The following is a 24,737-nucleotide window of genomic DNA, read 5'->3' as shown; positions in this document are numbered from 1 at the left end:
TTGTTCTTTTGTATCTATTCTTTGTTTTAATATGCCACCATATCCTATTTCTGATGCATCTGTTTCTACTATCATGAATGCAGATGGATCTGGAATGCCTAGACATGGAAGTGATTTGATTTTTTGTTTTAATTCAATAATAGTCTTAGTATGAATTTCTGACCAGGGAGGCGGATTTTTTTGAAGTCTTTGAAAGAGGGGCATGCAAATTTGTCTGAGCTTTGGGAAAAAATCTGATATATAATTTAGACATCCCAAAAATCTTTGTAACTGGGTTTTGTCTTTAATTTCGTTAGGGAATTTTTCTGCAAATTCTAAAGACCTTGTAATTGGCTTGATTGTTCCTTTATAAATGTCATGTCCCAAAAATCTAATTTTTGTTTGAAATAATTTCATTTTAGTGGCAGAAACTACTAAACCATTTTTTTCAACAGTGTTTAGAAATATATGTAAATGTTTGAAATGTTGATCAATATCATGAGAAAAAATTAAAACATCATCTATATAAACAATTATGAATGAAGAAAATTGATTGAAAATATCATTCATTATATGTTGAAATTCAGAAGGAGCATTTTTAAGTCCAAAAGGCATTACATTCCACTCATAATGTCCAAATGGTACCGTGAATGCAGTTTTATACCTATCTTCTTTAGCAATTTGTATTTGCCAGAAACCAGATTTCATATCAAATTTTGAAAATATTTTGGCTTTATATAAGCGATTAATTAAATCTCTTTTATTTGGGATTGGATATCTTATCCATTGAAGAACTTTGTTTAAAGGTTTGTAATTAATAACTAATCTAGGAACTCCTCTTTCTTTTTCTGCTGCATTCATAACATAAAATGCTGCACAGCTCCAAGGAGATTTGGATGGAGTTATTAATTTTTTATCTAAAAGAGTTTGAATTTCTTTCTTGCAGAATTCAAGATGCTCAGAATTCATTTGGATGGGTCTAGCTTTTGTAGGAATATTTTTTTCAGAGAAATCCTTTTCATATGGCAATGTGACAATATGCCTTTTTCTATCCCAAAAGGCATTTGGAATATCAGCACAAACTTTTGATTTAAAAATATTTTCTAAATTAAAAATTTTTTGTTGCAATTTTGATTGTTGTAATTGTTCTTCAATCCTTTGAAAAGAAATTTCTTCTTTTAAAGAGGAAATTTGAAATACTTTTTGTTTTATTAAATTTATACTTTGTATTACTGAAGAATTTTGTAATAAATTAATATCTTTTTGTAACATGGGACTTAAAAAAGGAAATGATAATTGTTTCCCTAAAATTTTTGTATGAACACCTTTGTCATCAACCCAAAAAGGATAAATTTGTGTTAAAAAGGGAGTGCCTAATATTATTTCTTCCTTAATATCATTAATAATAATGAAAGTATTAGTAAAACTATAATTTTCATTTATGATCTTTCCTTTTGAAATTTTATATTTAATATCCATGGGTGAACTATTTGCACTATATAACCGAGTTTTTGTTTTTTCATAAAATTTGGTTGGGACTAATCCTTCCCTTCAGCAATTTTGATCCGCTCCACTATCAATTAAAGCAATATAGGTTTTTTGAAAATCTCCAATTTGAAAAGTAACTGGTGCATACCATTTTTGAAAATTAATTTTATTAATAACAGTGATAGAATCATCATCATCCCCATTAACTTTCTCTTTTCCCAAAGAAAGATTTTCTTTATAGATGGGGTTTTCTAAAATAGATAATTTTGTTTCAAGTTCGAAATCTTTGATTTCTAAATGCTTTAAACTATTTTTGATAGAAATGATGTCTTCTTTGATTTTATTTATTTCAAGTTGAAGATCTTTGACCGAAAGAGTTTGATTCTTAATAGGAATTAATTTAGAAGTCATTTCTTTGGAAGAGTATTTTTCTAATAATTTTGAAATATTGAAAGGTTCAATTTGAGGAATTGGAATACTTTCTTTGTTTTTAGAGGTAGAGGTTTCACCCAAAACCATAGTTTTGAGTTTCAAAAGGGTTTCTCTTTTGATCTCTTTATCTTGGATTTTGTCAACGAGATCAAAAAGAAATTCCACATTTTTCTCTTTATCTGTTAAAACATTAATGCATTTGATAGGAGAGGAAGAAATCGAAGATTCAGAATCAGAAGTTTGATCATTAATTTGTAAAATTTCGTCATCTTCCTTTTCTGAAGAAGAAGAAGAAGTAGACTCAGGAGTTTGTAATAATATTTTGGATATTTTATCTCCTAGCTCAGAGTCGTTAATAAATAATTCTTGAATCTTTTTCTTTGTGGTACAAGCATTTGCTTTATGCCCAGGTTTTCCACACGAATAACAAAAGATTTTGAAAGCTTTGTTTGATTTTCGGATATTTCTGAAATTTTTCTTTCCTCGTTTCTTTCGATAATAAGAAGGATAAGAATTTTTATTTTTATCTTTTGAAAATTTAGAAAATTGTTTTTTAATTTTCTTTTTTGTAGAGGGAGCTCTAATAGCTTCCATACCAAATGCTTCACAGAAACATCCAATTTCTTTCCTAGATTGTTTCTTTTCAGAGGTATATTTGGCTTGGAGTTTGAGTTCTTCACATAAAGAAAGACCTTCCTTTTTAATGAAAGCGAATAGTCCTCCATAAGTAGTATTATTAAGAGCTTGTTCTTTATCTGTATCATGTTCAGCTATTTTTCTAAAAATTCTTTGAGCAAATAATTTTGGTAGTCCTGATATAAATTTTTCTTTCCAAAAACTTTGATTGCAATCTTGTCTTTGTAAAACATAACTAAAGAAGGTATCTTTATACCATCTATAGTCACTTAAAGTTGGGCAACGTAAATTTTGTAAAATCGTTTCTCCAGAAGAAAGAGTTTGAGTAGGGTTACCGACAAAATGAAAGGCAATAACTATGATTAAGAAATCACAGCAGTCAGATTTTTGAAATACATTTCCTTGTTCATCCATGATGTCAGTAACGTGATTCAAAATTTCTAATCTGTCTTGTAAAGTGAGAAGATTATCCCACCAGTTTTTTAATTGCCCAGTAAAACCTGATATAATAAAACCAAAAATTATTTGTTCATCCAAAGGTTTTGCCTTGTAAGCTACAATAGCCATTCCCATATTTTGAAGAGTATTAAGAATTTCATAATCAGATTTTCCATCTATGTTCCATTCATGGATCATATCTGGGGAAAAGGATTTGGAGGTAAATGTAGACCTTTCTTCATATTGAAGATCAACAGGAGTAGGCCTAGGATAATAGTTTTTTGTAGGGATATTCTTCCAAGATGATCGTATTTTATTAATTTGATGAGGATCATTATCAGATTCTTGAAATTGCTTTGCAACTTTTGAAATGATTAAAGACTCAGAATTTTCTTCATCAAAAGATATCTCTGAACTTTGATATTTACTCAAAACCTTAATATGACTTGGACTATCTGCTAATTTTTGTAAAGATTTTTGAATTTTATCTAACACTGCAGAATTAGAGTTAGAAGAAGTAAAACCATTTTTTGGAAACATTTGAGTCATAGGTATAGTTAATCCTGGTGGTTTGAAATGCGGTGCAGAAACCTTATCAGATCCTAATGGTGCAATCGTATTAGGGGCTATGGATCTAGAGGTTTCTTTTTGTAAATTATCAACCTTATTTGAAAGTTGATCTACTTGTGTAGCAACGGTATGAAGGATTTGATTTGTAAAATTATTTTGATGATAAATTTTAATGATGTCTTCTACATTTGGAGTTTTATCTGTTTGATCTACTCTTCCTTCTTTAAAAGGACTAGCCTTTATTTCACGGTCATAATAGGGAAAAGTAATATTTTGTAATGGTGGATGAACCGAACTAATTGTTTGTCCATCTTTCAAAACCCAATTTTTTTGAAGTTTGGTTTGTACAAATATGTGATTTTGAGAATATGGATTAGCAATACCTTGTTTTTCACAAAACAATAAAAACCATGTAAAAAACGGGATATTAATTTGAATAGTATTCATATCTTTATACCATACATCTCTTATTGAGTAAAGGAGCGAGAAAAAGATCTAAACCAATCTCGATGTTCAGCATTGTGAGAGGAATTAAATTCATCTCTTAGATAGTTTTTATCTATTTCAAAATCTTTAGTAATTGTATTGATAGAGTCAAAATTTTGCATATCAGACATTGTGGGAGATGCAGGTCTAGATGAAGAGATTTGAGAAGTTTGAGAAGCATTTGCTTCATATTCAGGAATAGGAGATTTATATCTGACTTTGATTGGTTCAGAAATGACTGAAGTTGTTTTTTGAGGAAAAGAAAAAGATCTTCGTGGATAGTTGGAAGAAGAAGTACAAGGAGAACTAGATAATTCTCTCATAGACCCAAACCTTATAAGAACTTTATTTTCGTCTTCCTCAATGCATTCTATTTCTTGTCTTATGTTTCTAGGAGGCATTGGATTTGAGAATTGAAATGTCTCAGGAATAGAAATTTGATCCCATCTCAAGGTTTTTGCTGTAGAAACTATTGATTTAGTATTCTCAGCATGAACCTCTATAAAAATAGTTTCTTCTTTTGAAGAAGCCTCATGTATGAATTTTGGATTAACTGTGGAATTCATTAATCTAAAATAAACACGGAAAACAATTGCAAAATTTCTAGCAAACTCTTTAAATTTATTATTTAAAATTTGAATATCTAAAATTAATGAAGATAAGATTAATGGGTCTTGAAGATCTACTGTAAAGTTTGGAAAACAATTGAAATATATTGGGCCATTACAGATATTAGTTTGAATCATAGCCAAAACAGAATCTTTATAATTATTAAGTCGATCGTCTCTGAGAGCTAGGAAAATTGGACAATCAACTCCTTTATGAACTAATGGTTTTATTCCTATTTGAACAAGGCCAAAATGAATGAATCTAAATCTGTGTTTGAGATAAGCTTTAATGCTGGATTCTGAAAGTAAATGCATAGTTTCAGATTCTTTTTGAATGCTTCTAGTCTCTTCATGAGTTTTGATGCTAAATGCAGTCTTAAAATCAGTAATGCCTATATGATAAATTTTAGTAAGATTTTCTTTTGGAATTTCCCAATTTGAAAAGTTCTTTTCTATATGAACTTCACTACTTTGAATTATATTATTAGGTGATCCTAAACTAATAGCTTTCCTTAACCAGTTTGCCATTAATAAATTAAATGTTGCATAAACTAAATATGACTGAATTGAATGGGAACAGTGGGACCACCTAACCGGGAACACCAAGACTTAAAATGGCTAACCAACAACTTAATTAGGCTGACCAAGCACTTTACCAACACTCAATACAAATGCAATTTAATAAATGCACAATTAATCAATTTAATAACTTACTGGCTCTGATACCAAATCAGAAGTTTGATCATTAATTTGTAAAATTTCGTCATCTTCCTTTTCTGAAGAAGAAGAAGAAGTAGACTCAGGAGTTTGTAATAATATTTTGGATATTTTATCTCCTAGCTCAGAGTCGTTAATAAATAATTCTTGAATCTTTTTCTTTGTGGTACAAGCATTTGCTTTATGCCCAGGTTTTCCACACGAATAACAAAAGATTTTGAAAGCTTTGTTTGATTTTCGGATATTTCTGAAATTTTTCTTTCCTCGTTTCTTTCGATAATAAGAAGGATAAGAATTTTTATTTTTATCTTTTGAAAATTTAGAAAATTGTTTTTTAATTTTCTTTTTTGTAGAGGGAGCTCTAATAGCTTCCATACCAAATGCTTCACAGAAACATCCAATTTCTTTCCTAGATTGTTTCTTTTCAGAGGTATATTTGGCTTGGAGTTTGAGTTCTTCACATAAAGAAAGACCTTCCTTTTTAATGAAAGCGAATAGTCCTCCATAAGTAGTATTATTAAGAGCTTGTTCTTTATCTGTATCATGTTCAGCTATTTTTCTAAAAATTCTTTGAGCAAATAATTTTGGTAGTCCTGATATAAATTTTTCTTTCCAAAAACTTTGATTGCAATCTTGTCTTTGTAAAACATAACTAAAGAAGGTATCTTTATACCATCTATAGTCACTTAAAGTTGGGCAACGTAAATTTTGTAAAATCGTTTCTCCAGAAGAAAGAGTTTGAGTAGGGTTACCGACAAAATGAAAGGCAATAACTATGATTAAGAAATCACAGCAGTCAGATTTTTGAAATACATTTCCTTGTTCATCCATGATGTCAGTAACGTGATTCAAAATTTCTAATCTGTCTTGTAAAGTGAGAAGATTATCCCACCAGTTTTTTAATTGCCCAGTAAAACCTGATATAATAAAACCAAAAATTATTTGTTCATCCAAAGGTTTTGCCTTGTAAGCTACAATAGCCATTCCCATATTTTGAAGAGTATTAAGAATTTCATAATCAGATTTTCCATCTATGTTCCATTCATGGATCATATCTGGGGAAAAGGATTTGGAGGTAAATGTAGACCTTTCTTCATATTGAAGATCAACAGGAGTAGGCCTAGGATAATAGTTTTTTGTAGGGATATTCTTCCAAGATGATCGTATTTTATTAATTTGATGAGGATCATTATCAGATTCTTGAAATTGCTTTGCAACTTTTGAAATGATTAAAGACTCAGAATTTTCTTCATCAGAAGATATATCTGAACTTTGATATTTACTCAAAACCTTAATATGACTTGGACTATCTGCTAATTTTTGTAAAGATTTTTGAATTTTATCTAACACTGCAGAATTAGAGTTAGAAGAAGTAAAACCATTTTTTGGAAACATTTGAGTCATAGGTATAGTTAATCCTGGTGGTTTGAAATGCGGTGCAGAAACCTTATCAGATCCTAATGGTGCAATCGTATTAGGGGCTATGGATCTAGAGGTTTCTTTTTGTAAATTATCAACCTTATTTGAATGTTGATCTACTTGTGTAGCAACGGTATGAAGGATTTGATTTGTAAAATTATTTTGATGATAAATTTTAATGATGTCTTCTACATTTGGAGTTTTATCTGTTTGATCTACTCTTCCTTCTTTAAAAGGACTAGCCTTTATTTCACGGTCATAATAGGGAAAAGTAATATTTTGTAATGGTGGATGAACTGAACTAATTGTTTGTCCATCTTTCAAAACCCAATTTTTTTAAAGTTTGGTTTGTACAAATATGTGATTTTGAGAATATGGATTAGCAATACCTTGTTTTTCACAAAACAATAAAAACCATGTAAAAAACCGGATATTAATTTGAATAGTATTCATATCTTTATACCATACATCTCTTATTGAGTCTTTAAAGGAGCGAGAAAAAGATCTAAACCAATCTCGATGTTCAGCATTGTGAGAGGAATTAAATTCATCTCTTAGATAGTTTTTATCTATTTCAAAATCTTTAGTAATTGTATTGATAGAGTCAAAATTTTGCATATCAGACATTGTGGGAGATGCAGGTCTAGATGAAGAGATTTGAGAAGTTTGAGAAGCATTTGCTTCATATTCAGGAATAGGAGATTTATATCTGACTTTGATTGGTTCAGAAATGACTGAAGTTGTTTATTGAGGAAAAGAAAAAGATCTTCGTGGATAGTTGGAAGAAGAAGTACAAGGAGAACTAGATAATTCTCTCATAGACCCAAACCTTATAAGAACTTTATTTTCGTCTTCCTCAATGCATTCTATTTCTTGTCTTATGTTTCTAGGAGGCATTGGATTTGAGAATTGAAATGTCTCAGGAATAGAAATTTGATCCCATCTCAAGGTTTTTGCTGTAGAAACTATTGATTTAGTATTCTCAGCATGAACCTCTATAAAAATAGTTTCTTCTTTTGAAGAAGCCTCATGTATGAATTTTGGATTAACTGTGGAATTCATTAATCTAAAATAAACACGGAAAACAATTGCAAAATTTCTAGCAAACTCTTTAAATTTATTATTTAAAATTTGAATATCTAAAATTAATGAAGATAAGATTAATGGGTCTTGAAGATCTACTGTAAAGTTTGGAAAACAATTGAAATATATTGGGCCATTACAGATATTAGTTTGAATCATAGCCAAAACAGAATCTTTATAATTATTAAGTCGATCGTCTCTGAGAGCTAGGAAAATTGGACAATCAACTCCTTTATGAACTAATGGTTTTATTCCTATTTGAACAAGGCCAAAATGAATGAATCTAAATCTGTGTTTGAGATAAGCTTTAATGCTGGATTCTGAAAGTAAATGCATAGTTTCAGATTCTTTTTGAATGCTTCTAGTCTCTTCATGAGTTTTGATGCTAAATGCAGTCTTAAAATCAGTAATGCCTATATGATAAATTTTAGTAAGATTTTCTTTTGGAATTTCCCAATTTGAAAAGTTCTTTTCTATATGAACTTCACTACTTTGAATTATATTATTAGGTGATCCTAAACTAATAGCTTTCCTTAACCAGTTTGCCATTAATAAATTAAATGTTGCATAAACTAAATATGACTGAATTGAATGGGAACAGTGGGACCACCTAACCGGGAACACCAAGACTTAAAATGGCTAACCAACAACTTAATTAGGCTGACCAAGCACTTTACCAACACTCAATACAAATGCAATTTAATAAATGCACAATTAATCAATTTAATAACTTACTGGCTCTGATACCAAATCAGAAGTTTGATCATTAATTTGTAAAATTTCATCATCTTCCTTTTCTGAAGAAGAAGAAGAAGTAGACTCAGGAGTTTGTAATAATATTTTGGATATTTTATCTCCTAGCTCAGAGTCGTTAATAAATAATTCTTGAATCTTTTTCTTTGTGGTACAAGCATTTGCTTTATGCCCAGGTTTTCCACACGAATAACAAAAGATTTTGAAAGCTTTGTTTGATTTTCGGATATTTCTGAAATTTTTCTTTCCTCGTTTCTTTCGATAATAAGAAGGATAAGAATTTTTATTTTTATCTTTTGAAAATTTAGAAAATTGTTTTTTAATTTTCTTTTTTGTAGAGGGAGCTCTAATAGCTTCCATACCAAATGCTTCACAGAAACATCCAATTTCTTTCCTAGATTGTTTCTTTTCAGAGGTATATTTGGCTTGGAGTTTGAGTTCTTCACATAAAGAAAGACCTTCCTTTTTAATGAAAGCGAATAGTCCTCCATAAGTAGTATTATTAAGAGCTTGTTCTTTATCTGTATCATGTTCAGCTATTTTTCTAAAAATTCTTTGAGCAAATAATTTTGGTAGTCCTGATATAAATTTTTCTTTCCAAAAACTTTGATTGCAATCTTGTCTTTGTAAAACATAACTAAAGAAGGTATCTTTATACCATCTATAGTCACTTAAAGTTGGGCAACGTAAATTTTGTAAAATCGTTTCTCCAGAAGAAAGAGTTTGAGTAGGGTTACCGACAAAATGAAAGGCAATAACTATGATTAAGAAATCACAGCAGTCAGATTTTTGAAATACATTTCCTTGTTCATCCATGATGTCAGTAACGTGATTCAAAATTTCTAATCTGTCTTGTAAAGTGAGAAGATTATCCCACCAGTTTTTTAATTGCCCAGTAAAACCTGATATAATAAAACCAAAAATTATTTGTTCATCCAAAGGTTTTGCCTTGTAAGCTACAATAGCCATTCCCATATTTTGAAGAGTATTAAGAATTTCATAATCAGATTTTCCATCTATGTTCCATTCATGGATCATATCTGGGGAAAAGGATTTGGAGGTAAATGTAGACCTTTCTTCATATTGAAGATCAACAGGAGTAGGCCTAGGATAATAGTTTTTTGTAGGGATATTCTTCCAAGATGATCGTATTTTATTAATTTGATGAGGATCATTATCAGATTCTTGAAATTGCTTTGCAACTTTTGAAATGATTAAAGACTCAGAATTTTCTTCATCAGAAGATATATCTGAACTTTGATATTTACTCAAAACCTTAATATGACTTGGACTATCTGCTAATTTTTGTAAAGATTTTTGAATTTTATCTAACACTGCAGAATTAGAGTTAGAAGAAGTAAAACCATTTTTTGGAAACATTTGAGTCATAGGTATAGTTAATCCTGGTGGTTTGAAATGCGGTGCAGAAACCTTATCAGATCCTAATGGTGCAATCGTATTAGGGGCTATGGATCTAGAGGTTTCTTTTTGTAAATTATCAACCTTATTTGAATGTTGATCTACTTGTGTAGCAACGGTATGAAGGATTTGATTTGTAAAATTATTTTGATGATAAATTTTAATGATGTCTTCTACATTTGGAGTTTTATCTGTTTGATCTACTCTTCCTTCTTTAAAAGGACTAGCCTTTATTTCACGGTCATAATAGGGAAAAGTAATATTTTGTAATGGTGGATGAACTGAACTAATTGTTTGTCCATCTTTCAAAACCCAATTTTTTTAAAGTTTGGTTTGTACAAATATGTGATTTTGAGAATATGGATTAGCAATACCTTGTTTTTCACAAAACAATAAAAACCATGTAAAAAACCGGATATTAATTTGAATAGTATTCATATCTTTATACCATACATCTCTTATTGAGTCTTTAAAGGAGCGAGAAAAAGATCTAAACCAATCTCGATGTTCAGCATTGTGAGAGGAATTAAATTCATCTCTTAGACAGTTTTTATCTATTTCAAAATCTTTAGTAATTGTATTGATAGAGTCAAAATTTTGCATATCAGACATTGTGGGAGATGCAGGTCTAGATGAAGAGATTTGAGAAGTTTGAGAAGCATTTGCTTCATATTCAGGAATAGGAGATTTATATCTGACTTTGATTGGTTCAGAAATGACTGAAGTTGTTTATTGAGGAAAAGAAAAAGATCTTCGTGGATAGTTGGAAGAAGAAGTACAAGGAGAACTAGATAATTCTCTCATAGACCCAAACCTTATAAGAACTTTATTTTCGTCTTCCTCAATGCATTCTATTTCTTGTCTTATGTTTCTAGGAGGCATTGGATTTGAGAATTGAAATGTCTCAGGAATAGAAATTTGATCCCATCTCAAGGTTTTTGCTGTAGAAACTATTGATTTAGTATTCTCAGCATGAACCTCTATAAAAATAGTTTCTTCTTTTGAAGAAGCCTCATGTATGAATTTTGGATTAACTGTGGAATTCATTAATCTAAAATAAACACGGAAAACAATTGCAAAATTTCTAGCAAACTCTTTAAATTTATTATTTAAAATTTGAATATCTAAAATTAATGAAGATAAGATTAATGGGTCTTGAAGATCTACTGTAAAGTTTGGAAAACAATTGAAATATATTGGGCCATTACAGATATTAGTTTGAATCATAGCCAAAACAGAATCTTTATAATTATTAAGTCGATCGTCTCTGAGAGCTAGGAAAATTGGACAATCAACTCCTTTATGAACTAATGGTTTTATTCCTATTTGAACAAGGCCAAAATGAATGAATCTAAATCTGTGTTTGAGATAAGCTTTAATGCTGGATTCTGAAAGTAAATGCATAGTTTCAGATTCTTTTTGAATGCTTCTAGTCTCTTCATGAGTTTTGATGCTAAATGCAGTCTTAAAATCAGTAATGCCTATATGATAAATTTTAGTAAGATTTTCTTTTGGAATTTCCCAATTTGAAAAGTTCTTTTCTATATGAACTTCACTACTTTGAATTATATTATTAGGTGATCCTAAACTAATAGCTTTCCTTAACCAGTTTGCCATTAATAAATTAAATGTTGCATAAACTAAATATGACTGAATTGAATGGGAACAGTGGGACCACCTAACCGGGAACACCAAGACTTAAAATGGCTAACCAACAACTTAATTAGGCTGACCAAGCACTTTACCAACACTCAATACAAATGCAATTTAATAAATGCACAATTAATCAATTTAATAACTTACTGGCTCTGATACCAAATCAGAAGTTTGATCATTAATTTGTAAAATTTCATCATCTTCCTTTTCTGAAGAAGAAGAAGAAGTAGACTCAGGAGTTTGTAATAATATTTTGGATATTTTATCTCCTAGCTCAGAGTCGTTAATAAATAATTCTTGAATCTTTTTCTTTGTGGTACAAGCATTTGCTTTATGCCCAGGTTTTCCACACGAATAACAAAAGATTTTGAAAGCTTTGTTTGATTTTCGGATATTTCTGAAATTTTTCTTTCCTCGTTTCTTTCGATAATAAGAAGGATAAGAATTTTTATTTTTATCTTTTGAAAATTTAGAAAATTGTTTTTTAATTTTCTTTTTTGTAGAGGGAGCTCTAATAGCTTCCATACCAAATGCTTCACAGAAACATCCAATTTCTTTCCTAGATTGTTTCTTTTCAGAGGTATATTTGGCTTGGAGTTTGAGTTCTTCACATAAAGAAAGACCTTCCTTTTTAATGAAAGCGAATAGTCCTCCATAAGTAGTATTATTAAGAGCTTGTTCTTTATCTGTATCATGTTCAGCTATTTTTCTAAAAATTCTTTGAGCAAATAATTTTGGTAGTCCTGATATAAATTTTTCTTTCCAAAAACTTTGATTGCAATCTTGTCTTTGTAAAACATAACTAAAGAAGGTATCTTTATACCATCTATAGTCACTTAAAGTTGGGCAACGTAAATTTTGTAAAATCGTTTCTCCAGAAGAAAGAGTTTGAGTAGGGTTACCGACAAAATGAAAGGCAATAACTATGATTAAGAAATCACAGCAGTCAGATTTTTGAAATACATTTCCTTGTTCATCCATGATGTCAGTAACGTGATTCAAAATTTCTAATCTGTCTTGTAAAGTGAGAAGATTATCCCACCAGTTTTTTAATTGCCCAGTAAAACCTGATATAATAAAACCAAAAATTATTTGTTCATCCAAAGGTTTTGCCTTGTAAGCTACAATAGCCATTCCCATATTTTGAAGAGTATTAAGAATTTCATAATCAGATTTTCCATCTATGTTCCATTCATGGATCATATCTGGGGAAAAGGATTTGGAGGTAAATGTAGACCTTTCTTCATATTGAAGATCAACAGGAGTAGGCCTAGGATAATAGTTTTTTGTAGGGATATTCTTCCAAGATGATCGTATTTTATTAATTTGATGAGGATCATTATCAGATTCTTGAAATTGCTTTGCAACTTTTGAAATGATTAAAGACTCAGAATTTTCTTCATCAGAAGATATATCTGAACTTTGATATTTACTCAAAACCTTAATATGACTTGGACTATCTGCTAATTTTTGTAAAGATTTTTGAATTTTATCTAACACTGCAGAATTAGAGTTAGAAGAAGTAAAACCATTTTTTGGAAACATTTGAGTCATAGGTATAGTTAATCCTGGTGGTTTGAAATGCGGTGCAGAAACCTTATCAGATCCTAATGGTGCAATCGTATTAGGGGCTATGGATCTAGAGGTTTCTTTTTGTAAATTATCAACCTTATTTGAATGTTGATCTACTTGTGTAGCAACGGTATGAAGGATTTGATTTGTAAAATTATTTTGATGATAAATTTTAATGATGTCTTCTACATTTGGAGTTTTATCTGTTTGATCTACTCTTCCTTCTTTAAAAGGACTAGCCTTTATTTCACGGTCATAATAGGGAAAAGTAATATTTTGTAATGGTGGATGAACTGAACTAATTGTTTGTCCATCTTTCAAAACCCAATTTTTTTAAAGTTTGGTTTGTACAAATATGTGATTTTGAGAATATGGATTAGCAATACCTTGTTTTTCACAAAACAATAAAAACCATGTAAAAAACCGGATATTAATTTGAATAGTATTCATATCTTTATACCATACATCTCTTATTGAGTCTTTAAAGGAGCGAGAAAAAGATCTAAACCAATCTCGATGTTCAGCATTGTGAGAGGAATTAAATTCATCTCTTAGATAGTTTTTATCTATTTCAAAATCTTTAGTAATTGTATTGATAGAGTCAAAATTTTGCATATCAGACATTGTGGGAGATGCAGGTCTAGATGAAGAGATTTGAGAAGTTTGAGAAGCATTTGCTTCATATTCAGGAATAGGAGATTTATATCTGACTTTGATTGGTTCAGAAATGACTGAAGTTGTTTATTGAGGAAAAGAAAAAGATCTTCGTGGATAGTTGGAAGAAGAAGTACAAGGAGAACTAGATAATTCTCTCATAGACCCAAACCTTATAAGAACTTTATTTTCGTCTTCCTCAATGCATTCTATTTCTTGTCTTATGTTTCTAGGAGGCATTGGATTTGAGAATTGAAATGTCTCAGGAATAGAAATTTGATCCCATCTCAAGGTTTTTGCTGTAGAAACTATTGATTTAGTATTCTCAGCATGAACCTCTATAAAAATAGTTTCTTCTTTTGAAGAAGCCTCATGTATGAATTTTGGATTAACTGTGGAATTCATTAATCTAAAATAAACACGGAAAACAATTGCAAAATTTCTAGCAAACTCTTTAAATTTATTATTTAAAATTTGAATATCTAAAATTAATGAAGATAAGATTAATGGGTCTTGAAGATCTACTGTAAAGTTTGGAAAACAATTGAAATATATTGGGCCATTACAGATATTAGTTTGAATCATAGCCAAAACAGAATCTTTATAATTATTAAGTCGATCGTCTCTGAGAGCTAGGAAAATTGGACAATCAACTCCTTTATGAACTAATGGTTTTATTCCTATTTGAACAAGGCCAAAATGAATGAATCTAAATCTGTGTTTGAGATAAGCTTTAATGCTGGATTCTGAAAGTAAATGCATAGTTTCAGATTCTTTTTGAATGCTTCTAGTCTCTTCATGAGTTTTGATGCTAAATGCAGTCTTAAAATCAGTAATGCCTATATGATAAATTTTAGTAAGATTTTCTTTTGGAATTTCCCAATTTGAAAAGTTCTTTTCTATATGAACTTCACTACTTTGAATTATATTATTAGGTGATCCTAAACTAATAGCTTTCCTTAACCAGTTTGCCATTAATAAATTAAATGTTGCATAAACTAAATATGACTGAATTGAATGGGAACAGTGGGACAACCTAACCGGGAACACCAAGACTTAAAATGGCTTACCAACAACTTAATTAGGCTGACCAAGCACTTTACCAACACTCAATACAAATGCAATTTAATAAATGCACAATTAATCAATTTAATAACTTACTGGCTCTGATACCAATAGGGAATACAGGATCGATAGAGAAAATGATAGAGAAAATAATTTTTTTTTAAAGATTAAAAGCTAAACTCATTAAAATATATAAAAAAATAATTAAAAATAATGATAATTCAAATTAACACATTAAAAAAAATCCAAATTACAAAGACTAACTAATTAGTGAACATCATCTAGAAAAATACAATATACATGGCTCTCAACTATTTTTCTTGGCTCAGGGCTTAACGAACTAACAAAATTTACATGATAGAAAAAAACCAACGTACAATTTTATTTGAAGATTAATACCTTTTATTCAGCTAATTATGATCATTTTCAACCATAAATAAAAGCTTGGAAAGTACTCTCCAAATCCTCAACATCAACATAACTATGAAAAGGCCCAAAATAATCATAACTAAGATAATCAGACGGCTCAAAACAAGCAGATAAATCCACATCTTCTTCTTCATGATGATCATCATGATCATGATCTTGATCTTGGTGAAGTAAAACTTGATCATCATTATTATTCTAAACAAAAAATTAGTTAGATTTCATTCAGGTCTCTGGCTCGGACCTCAAAAAAATTATTCTACCATTAAAAAGGAAATTTTATCTATAGTACTATGCGTTTCAAAATTTCAAGATGATCTTTACAACAAAAAATTTTTGATAAGGATCGACTGCAAATCTGCAAAAGAGGTTCTAGACAAGGATGTCAAAAACATTGTTTCTAAACAAATTTTTGCAAGATGGCAAGCAATTTTATCAGTATTTGATTTTCAAATAGAGCATATAAGAGGCGAAAGTAACTCTCTCCCTGATTTCTTAACCAGAGAATTTCTACAGGGACATCATAATGCCAAGGAAGAAGAATCAGCAAGAAAAACTCAAAGGGTTCCAGAGTTCAGATGATTACGAAATGGAACCAGATCCAAAACCAAACAAAACAGAACAAAATAAATTTTCATCCTCCAAAAATCTTCAAACTACCCTATCCATTTCAAACAAATTTACTCAACTAAATCATTTTCCCCCACTTCCATATTCACAAATTGTTCAAGAGCCTACTTCACAAAATATTATTCCAAATTCAAAACAAAAGGAACCAACTACAAAAATACCAACACAAAGCTTTACCAAATCTGCATACATTACAAAAACCGAAATAGAAAATGTATATCTCTATCATTTTCTCTAAAGGAGCTTAAACTTTATTTGTTTTGCACGAAACTTTACACACAACACTATTTGGTATAAATTATTGTGTTGAGGTGGTTAGAATTGTAAATAATAGTCATATACTAGAAATTACATGTTAAATTGCGATTTTAAGGGTTTTTAAGCGTTTTTGGCACTTTTGTGCATAAAGTAGCTTAAACTTGGTTTGTTTTGCACGAAACTTGGCACACCACACTATATGGTACATATTATGGTGTTGAAGTTGTTAGAATTGTAAATCATAGTCGTATGCAAGAAATTACGTGTTAAGTTGCGATTTTAAGGGTTTTTAAGCGTTTTTTGCACTTTTGCGCATAAAGTAGCTCAAACTTGGTTTGTTTTGCACGAAACTTGGCAAACAACACTATTTGGTATATTTTATTGTGTTGATGTGGTTAGAATTGTAATTCATAGTTAGAGAAAATGATAGAGAAAATAATTTAATAATTTTGTGGATATAAATCTTATTATATAATTGATAATAATAAGATAAGTAAAGAAAGTTAGATTTATTTGAGATAAGACTTAAACAAAAGAAAATTACAGGATGCTATCATCTTAGAGCTAGACACTTTATTTATACACAAAGGAAGAGATAAGGTGCAATCTGCTCTTCCAATAAGAAACTAAAGAGAAAAAGTAAATAGTACAAACATAATTATTAAAGTTACACTATAATACTGTAGAAGATGCTTTGAATTACTATTGAAGATGCTTTACTGTTGAAGATGCTTTGAATCACTGTTGGAGATGCTTTACTGTTGAAGATGCTTTGAATTACTGTTGGAGATGCTTTTGATTTCGTCATTGCTTACGTTTGTGCTTCCGGATGAATTAATTTGAGTTGTTGAACATTTGAAAGATACTTTTGATTTCGTCATTGCTTACGTTTGTGCTTCCGGATGAATTAATTTGAGTTGTTGAACATTTGAATTGAACTTTTGTGAACTCAATATTAAAAGTCGTATGGATCTTGAGCAAATGGGCCACCAAATGTTGGATCATAAGACTCATTTGAAAACTCCGATAAAATCTCATCAGAGGATTCTTCTGATAATATTTTCTTTGCATATTGTGGATCTTCTAGAATCTTTTTGAGAATAGCTTTCTGGACTTTAGATAATGATTCTGAATTTGGACTTTCTACTTTGGGGTTTTTATTGTGTTGAGGAGAGTTTGAATTTGATGTTGCTTTTGAGGGTGAAGGTTTGTTGGTGGTTGATGGAGATTGGTATTCCATTTTTATACCGGTTTGAAAAAAGGAGATAACATTTTTTGTTGAACAAATTTCTAAGGTAAATTTGTCCCACCATTTAATTTTGAATTCTCTTATTAATGAATATGGATATGGACGTGGAAGGTGTTGTTTGAGACAGTAACTCCAACATAGAATCCATGGAATTTTAAATTCTGCATGAAACATGACTGGAGTTTCATAAGCTTGATAATTTGAATTGGCAACAAAAGTTGTGAAACCCTCATTGCATTCTTTTGGATAAATTTGAGGAGTTGGTCCAAATAAATACCACCAATGATAAAACCACATAGGATATTTCTTTGGACAATATTTGTCAAATATAAAAAACCATGAATGATCAAATGGTCTGAATAAAAATGCTCTATACCAGGCCATTTTGTAATCATAGTATGAGTAATTTTGAGGGAAAAATCTTTTTGAAAAAATTCGTTCTGCATAAGGGTCTCCCCATTCTACAGACGAAATAATTTTCTTAAAAATACATTTTGAATAAATTATTTTTTTTGAAGAATCCTTGATATGTTGGATTTCAACAGAGTTTGAATCTACTAAAATAAATTCATAAAACCTTTGAGTTTTAAAACGATTTTCTGGTATCCATTCGCAACCTTTTGGAAAAGTTTTTTGATTGATGGAATTAATAATTTGTGGGCTTTGAGGAATTGTAAAATTAGTGAGATATACATTTTCTATTTCGGTTTTTGTAATGTATGCAGATTTGGTAAAGCTTTGTGTTGGTATTTTTGTAGTTGGTTCCTTTTGTTTTGAATTTGGAATAATATTTTGTGAAGTAGGCTCTTGAACAATTTGTGAATATGGAAGTGGGGGAAAATCATTTAGTTGAGTAAATTTGTTTGAAATGGATAGGGTAGTTTGAAGATTTTTGGAGGATGAAAATTTATTTTGTTCTGTTTTGTTTGGTTTTGGATCTGATTCCATTTCGTAATCATCTGAACTCTGGAACCCTTTGAGTTTTTCTTGCTGATTCTTCTTCCTTGGCATTATGATGTCCCTGTAGAAATTCTCTGGTTAAGAAATCAGGGAGAGAGTTACTTTCACCTCTTATATGCTCTATTTGAAAATCAAATACTGATAAAATTGCTTGCCATCTTGCAAAAATTTGTTTAGAAACAATGTTTTTGACATCCTTTTCTAGAACCTCTTTTGCAGATTTGCAGTCGATCCTTATCAAAAAATTTTTGTTGTAAAGATCATCTTGAAATTTTGAAACGCATAGTACTATAGATAAAATTTCCTTTTTAATGGTAGAATAATTTTTTTGAGGTCCGAGCCAGAGACCTGAATGAAATCTAACTAATTGTTCTTTTGTATCTATTCTTTGTTTTAATATGCCACCATATCCTATTTCTGATGCATCTGTTTCTACTATCATGAATGCAGATGGATCTGGAATGCCTAGACATGGAAGTGATTTGATTTTTTGTTTTAATTCAATAATAGTCTTAGTATGAATTTCTGACCAGGGAGGCGGATTTTTTTGAAGTCTTTGAAAGAGGGGCATGCAAATTTGTCTGAGCTTTGGGAAAAAATCTGATATATAATTTAGACATCCCAAAAATCTTTGTAACTGGGTTTTGTCTTTAATTTCGTTAGGGAATTTTTCTGCAAATTCTAAAGACCTTGTAATTGGCTTGATTGTTCCTTTATAAATGTCATGTCCCAAAAATCTAGTTTTTGTTTGAAATAATTTCATTTTAGTGGCAGAAACTACTAAACCATTTTTTTCAACAGTGTTTAGAAATATATGTAAATGTTTGAAATGTTGATCAATATCATGAGAAAAAATTAAAACATCATCTATATAAACAATTATGAATGAAGAAAATTGATTGAAAATATCATTCATTATATGTTGAAATTCAGAAGGAGCATTTTTAAGTCCAAAAGGCATTACATTCCACTCATAATGTCCAAATGGTACCGTGAATGCAGTTTTATACCTATCTTCTTTAGCAATTTGTATTTGCCAGAAACCAGATTTCATATCAAATTTTGAAAATATTTTGGCTTTATATAAGCGATTAATTAAATCTCTTTTATTTGGGATTGGATATCTTATCCATTGAAGAACTTTGTTTAAAGGTTTGTAATTAATAACTAATCTAGGAACTCCTCTTTCTTTTTCTGCTGCATTCATAACATAAAATGCTGCACAGCTCCAAGGAGATTTGGATGGAGTTATTAATTTTTTATCTAAAAGAGTTTGAATTTCTTTCTTGCAGAATTCAAGATGCTCAGAATTCATTTGGATGGGTCTAGCTTTTGTAGGAATATTTTTTTCAGAGAAATCCTTTTCATATGGCAATGTGACAATATGCCTTTTTCTATCCCAAAAGGCATTTGGAATATCAGCACAAACTTTTGATTTAAAAATATTTTCTAAATTAAAAATTTTTTGTTGCAATTTTGATTGTTGTAATTGTTCTTCAATCCTTTGAAAAGAAATTTCTTCTTTTAAAGAGGAAATTTGAAATTCTTTTTGTTTTATTAAATTTATACTTTGTATTACTGAAGAATTTTGTAATAAATTAATATCTTTTTGTAACATGGGACTTAAAAAAGGAAATGATAATTGTTTCCCTAAAATTTTTGTATGAACACCTTTGTCATCAACCCAAAAAGGATAAATTTGTGTTAAAAAGGGAGTGCCTAATATTATTTCTTCCTTAATATCATTAATAATAATGAAAGTATTAGTAAAACTATAATTTTCATTTATGATCTTTCCTTTTGAAATTTTATATTTAATATCCATGGGTGAACTATTTGCACTATATAACCGAGTTTTTGTTTTTTCATAAAATTTGGTTGGGACTAATCCTTCCCTTAAGCAATTTTGATCCACTCCACTATCAATTAAAGCAATATAGGTTTTTTGAAAATCTCCAATTTGAAAAGTAACTGGTGCATACCATTTTTGAAAATTAATTTTATTAATAACAGTGATAGAATCATCATCATCCCCATTAACTTTCTCTTTTCCCAAAGAAAGATTTTCTTTATAGATGGGGTTTTCTAAAATAGATAATTTTGTTTCAAGTTCGAAATCTTTGATTTCTAAATGCTTTAAACTATTTTTGATAGAAATGATGTCTTCTTTGATTTTATTTATTTCAAGTTGAAGATCTTTGACCGAAAGAGTTTGATTCTTAATAGGAATTAATTTAGAAGTCATTTCTTTGGAAGAGTATTTTTCTAATAATTTTGAAATATTGAAAGGTTCAATTTGAGGAATTGGAATACTTTCTTTGTTTTTAGAGGTAGAGGTTTCACCCAAAACCATAGTTTTGAGTTTCAAAAGGGTTTCTCTTTTGATCTCTTTATCTTGGATTTTGTCAACGAGATCAAAAAGAAATTCCACATTTTTCTCTTTATCTGTTAAAACATTAATGCATTTGATAGGAGAGGAAGAAATCGAAGATTCAGAATCAGAAGTTTGATCATTAATTTGTAAAATTTCGTCATCTTCCTTTTCTGAAGAAGAAGAAGAAGTAGACTCAGGAGTTTGTAATAATATTTTGGATATTTTATCTCCTAGCTCAGAGTCGTTAATAAATAATTCTTGAATCTTTTTCTTTGTGGTACAAGCATTTGCTTTATGCCCAGGTTTTCCACACGAATAACAAAAGATTTTGAAAGCTTTGTTTGATTTTCGGATATTTCTGAAATTTTTCTTTCCTCGTTTCTTTCGATAATAAGAAGGATAAGAATTTTTATTTTTATCTTTTGAAAATTTAGAAAATTGTTTTTTAATTTTCTTTTTTGTAGAGGGAGCTCTAATAGCTTCCATACCAAATGCTTCACAGAAACATCCAATTTCTTTCCTAGATTGTTTCTTTTCAGAGGTATATTTGGCTTGGAGTTTGAGTTCTTCACATAAAGAAAGACCTTCCTTTTTAATGAAAGCGAATAGTCCTCCATAAGTAGTATTATTAAGAGCTTGTTCTTTATCTGTATCATGTTCAGCTATTTTTCTAAAAATTCTTTGAGCAAATAATTTTGGTAGTCCTGATATAAATTTTTCTTTCCAAAAACTTTGATTGCAATCTTGTCTTTGTAAAACATAACTAAAGAAGGTATCTTTATACCATCTATAGTCACTTAAAGTTGGGCAACGTAAATTTTGTAAAATCGTTTCTCCAGAAGAAAGAGTTTGAGTAGGGTTACCGACAAAATGAAAGGCAATAACTATGATTAAGAAATCACAGCAGTCAGATTTTTGAAATACATTTCCTTGTTCATCCATGATGTCAGTAACGTGATTCAAAATTTCTAATCTGTCTTGTAAAGTGAGAAGATTATCCCACCAGTTTTTTAATTGCCCAGTAAAACCTGATATAATAAAACCAAAAATTATTTGTTCATCCAAAGGTTTTGCCTTGTAAGCTACAATAGCCATTCCCATATTTTGAAGAGTATTAAGAATTTCATAATCAGATTTTCCATCTATGTTCCATTCATGGATCATATCTGGGGAAAAGGATTTGGAGGTAAATGTAGACCTTTCTTCATATTGAAGATCAACAGGAGTAGGCCTAGGATAATAGTTTTTTGTAGGGATATTCTTCCAAGATGATCGTATTTTATTAATTTGATGAGGATCATTATCAGATTCTTGAAATTGCTTTGCAACTTTTGAAATGATTAAAGACTCAGAATTTTCTTCATCAGAAGATATATCTGAACTTTGATATTTACTCAAAACCTTAATATGACTTGGACTATCTGCTAATTTTTGTAAAGATTTTTGAATTTTATCTAACACTGCAGAATTAGAGTTAGAAGAAGTAAAACCATTTTTTGGAAACATTTGAGTCATAGGTATAGTTAATCCTGGTGGTTTGAAATGCGGTGCAGAAACCTTATCAGATCCTAATGGTGCAATCGTATTAGGGGCTATGGATCTAGAGGTTTCTTTTTGTAAATTATCAACCTTATTTGAATGTTGATCTACTTGTGTAGCAACGGTATGAAGGATTTGATTTGTAAAATTATTTTGATGATAAATTTTAATGATGTCTTCTACATTTGGAGTTTTATCTGTTTGATCTACTCTTCCTTCTTTAAAAGGACTAGCCTTTATTTCACGGTCATAATAGGGAAAAGTAATATTTTGTAATGGTGGATGAACTGAACTAATTGTTTGTCCATCTTTCAAAACCCAATTTTTTTAAAGTTTGGTTTGTACAAATATGTGATTTTGAGAATATGGATTAGCAATACCTTGTTTTTCACAAAACAATAAAAACCATGTAAAAAACCGGATATTAATTTGAATAGTATTCATATCTTTATACCATACATCTCTTATTGAGTCTTTAAAGGAGCGAGAAAAAGATCTAAACCAATCTCGATGTTCAGCATTGTGAGAGGAATTAAATTCATCTCTTAGATAGTTTTTATCTATTTCAAAATCTTTAGTAATTGTATTGATAGAGTCAAAATTTTGCATATCAGACATTGTGGGAGATGCAGGTCTAGATTAAGAGATTTGAGAAGTTTGAGAAGCATTTGCTTCATATTCAGGAATAGGAGATTTATATCTGACTTTGATTGGTTCAGAAATGACTGAAGTTGTTTATTGAGGAAAAGAAAAAGATCTTCGTGGATAGTTGGAAGAAGAAGTACAAGGAGAACTAGATAATTCTCTCATAGACCCAAACCTTATAAGAACTTTATTTTCGTCTTCCTCAATGCATTCTATTTCTTGTCTTATGTTTCTAGGAGGCATTGGATTTGAGAATTGAAATGTCTCAGGAATAGAAATTTGATCCCATCTCAAGGTTTTTGCTGTAGAAACTATTGATTTAGTATTCTCAGCATGAACCTCTATAAAAATAGTTTCTTCTTTTGAAGAAGCCTCATGTATGAATTTTGGATTAACTGTGGAATTCATTAATCTAAAATAAACACGGAAAACAATTGCAAAATTTCTAGCAAACTCTTTAAATTTATTATTTAAAATTTGAATATCTAAAATTAATGAAGATAAGATTAATGGGTCTTGAAGATCTACTGTAAAGTTTGGAAAACAATTGAAATATATTGGGCCATTACAGATATTAGTTTGAATCATAGCCAAAACAGAATCTTAATAATTATTAAGTCGATCGTCTCTGAGAGCTAGGAAAATTGGACAATCAACTCCTTTATGAACTAATGGTTTTATTCCTATTTGAACAAGGCCAAAATGAATGAATCTAAATCTGTGTTTGAGATAAGCTTTAATGCTGGATTCTGAAAGTAAATGCATAGTTTCAGATTCTTTTTGAATGCTTCTAGTCTCTTCATGAGTTTTGATGCTAAATGCAGTCTTAAAATCAGTAATGCCTATATGATAAATTTTAGTAAGATTTTCTTTTGGAATTTCCCAATTTGAAAAGTTCTTTTCTATATGAACTTCACTACTTTGAATTATATTATTAGGTGATCCTAAACTAATAGCTTTCCTTAACCAGTTTGCCATTAATAAATTAAATGTTGCATAAACTAAATATGACTGAATTGAATGGGAACAGTGGGACCACCTAACCGGGAACACCAAGACTTAAAATGGCTAACCAACAACTTAATTAGGCTGACCAAGCACTTTACCAACACTCAATACAAATGCAATTTAATAAATGCACAATTAATCAATTTAATAACTTACTGGCTCTGATACCAAATCAGAAGTTTGATCATTAATTTGTAAAATTTCATCATCTTCCTTTTCTGAAGAAGAAGAAGAAGTAGACTCAGGAGTTTGTAATAATATTTTGGATATTTTATCTCCTAGCTCAGAGTCGTTAATAAATAATTCTTGAATCTTTTTCTTTGTGGTACAAGCATTTGCTTTATGCCCAGGTTTTCCACACGAATAACAAAAGATTTTGAAAGCTTTGTTTGATTTTCGGATATTTCTGAAATTTTTCTTTCCTCGTTTCTTTCGATAATAAGAAGGATAAGAATTTTTATTTTTATCTTTTGAAAATTTAGAAAATTGTTTTTTAATTTTCTTTTTTGTAGAGGGAGCTCTAATAGCTTCCATACCAAATGCTTCACAGAAACATCCAATTTCTTTCCTAGATTGTTTCTTTTCAGAGGTATATTTGGCTTGGAGTTTGAGTTCTTCACATAAAGAAAGACCTTCCTTTTTAATGAAAGCGAATAGTCCTCCATAAGTAGTA

At 29.9% G+C, this 24,737-nt stretch overlaps 1 protein-coding gene across 1 annotated transcript in view; it reads right to left on the bottom strand.

Moving 5' to 3' along the window:
• Window positions 1-15,401: 15,401 nt before the first annotated feature.
• LOC130823269 (uncharacterized) overlaps window positions 15,402-24,737 on the bottom strand; it is a 144,705-nt gene continuing 135,369 nt past the window's right edge. The window contains exon 2 of the mRNA XM_057687894.1: window positions 15,402-15,599. Coding sequence (XP_057543877.1) covers window positions 15,402-15,599 — 198 coding nt within the window. The remainder of the gene's footprint in view (window positions 15,600-24,737) is intronic.

This window comes from Amaranthus tricolor, chromosome 9 (genome assembly GCF_026212465.1).
Source record: "Amaranthus tricolor cultivar Red isolate AtriRed21 chromosome 9, ASM2621246v1, whole genome shotgun sequence".
NCBI classification, from domain to species: Eukaryota; Viridiplantae; Streptophyta; class Magnoliopsida; order Caryophyllales; family Amaranthaceae; genus Amaranthus; species Amaranthus tricolor.
This window is presented reverse-complemented; position numbering and strand designations above follow the sequence as displayed.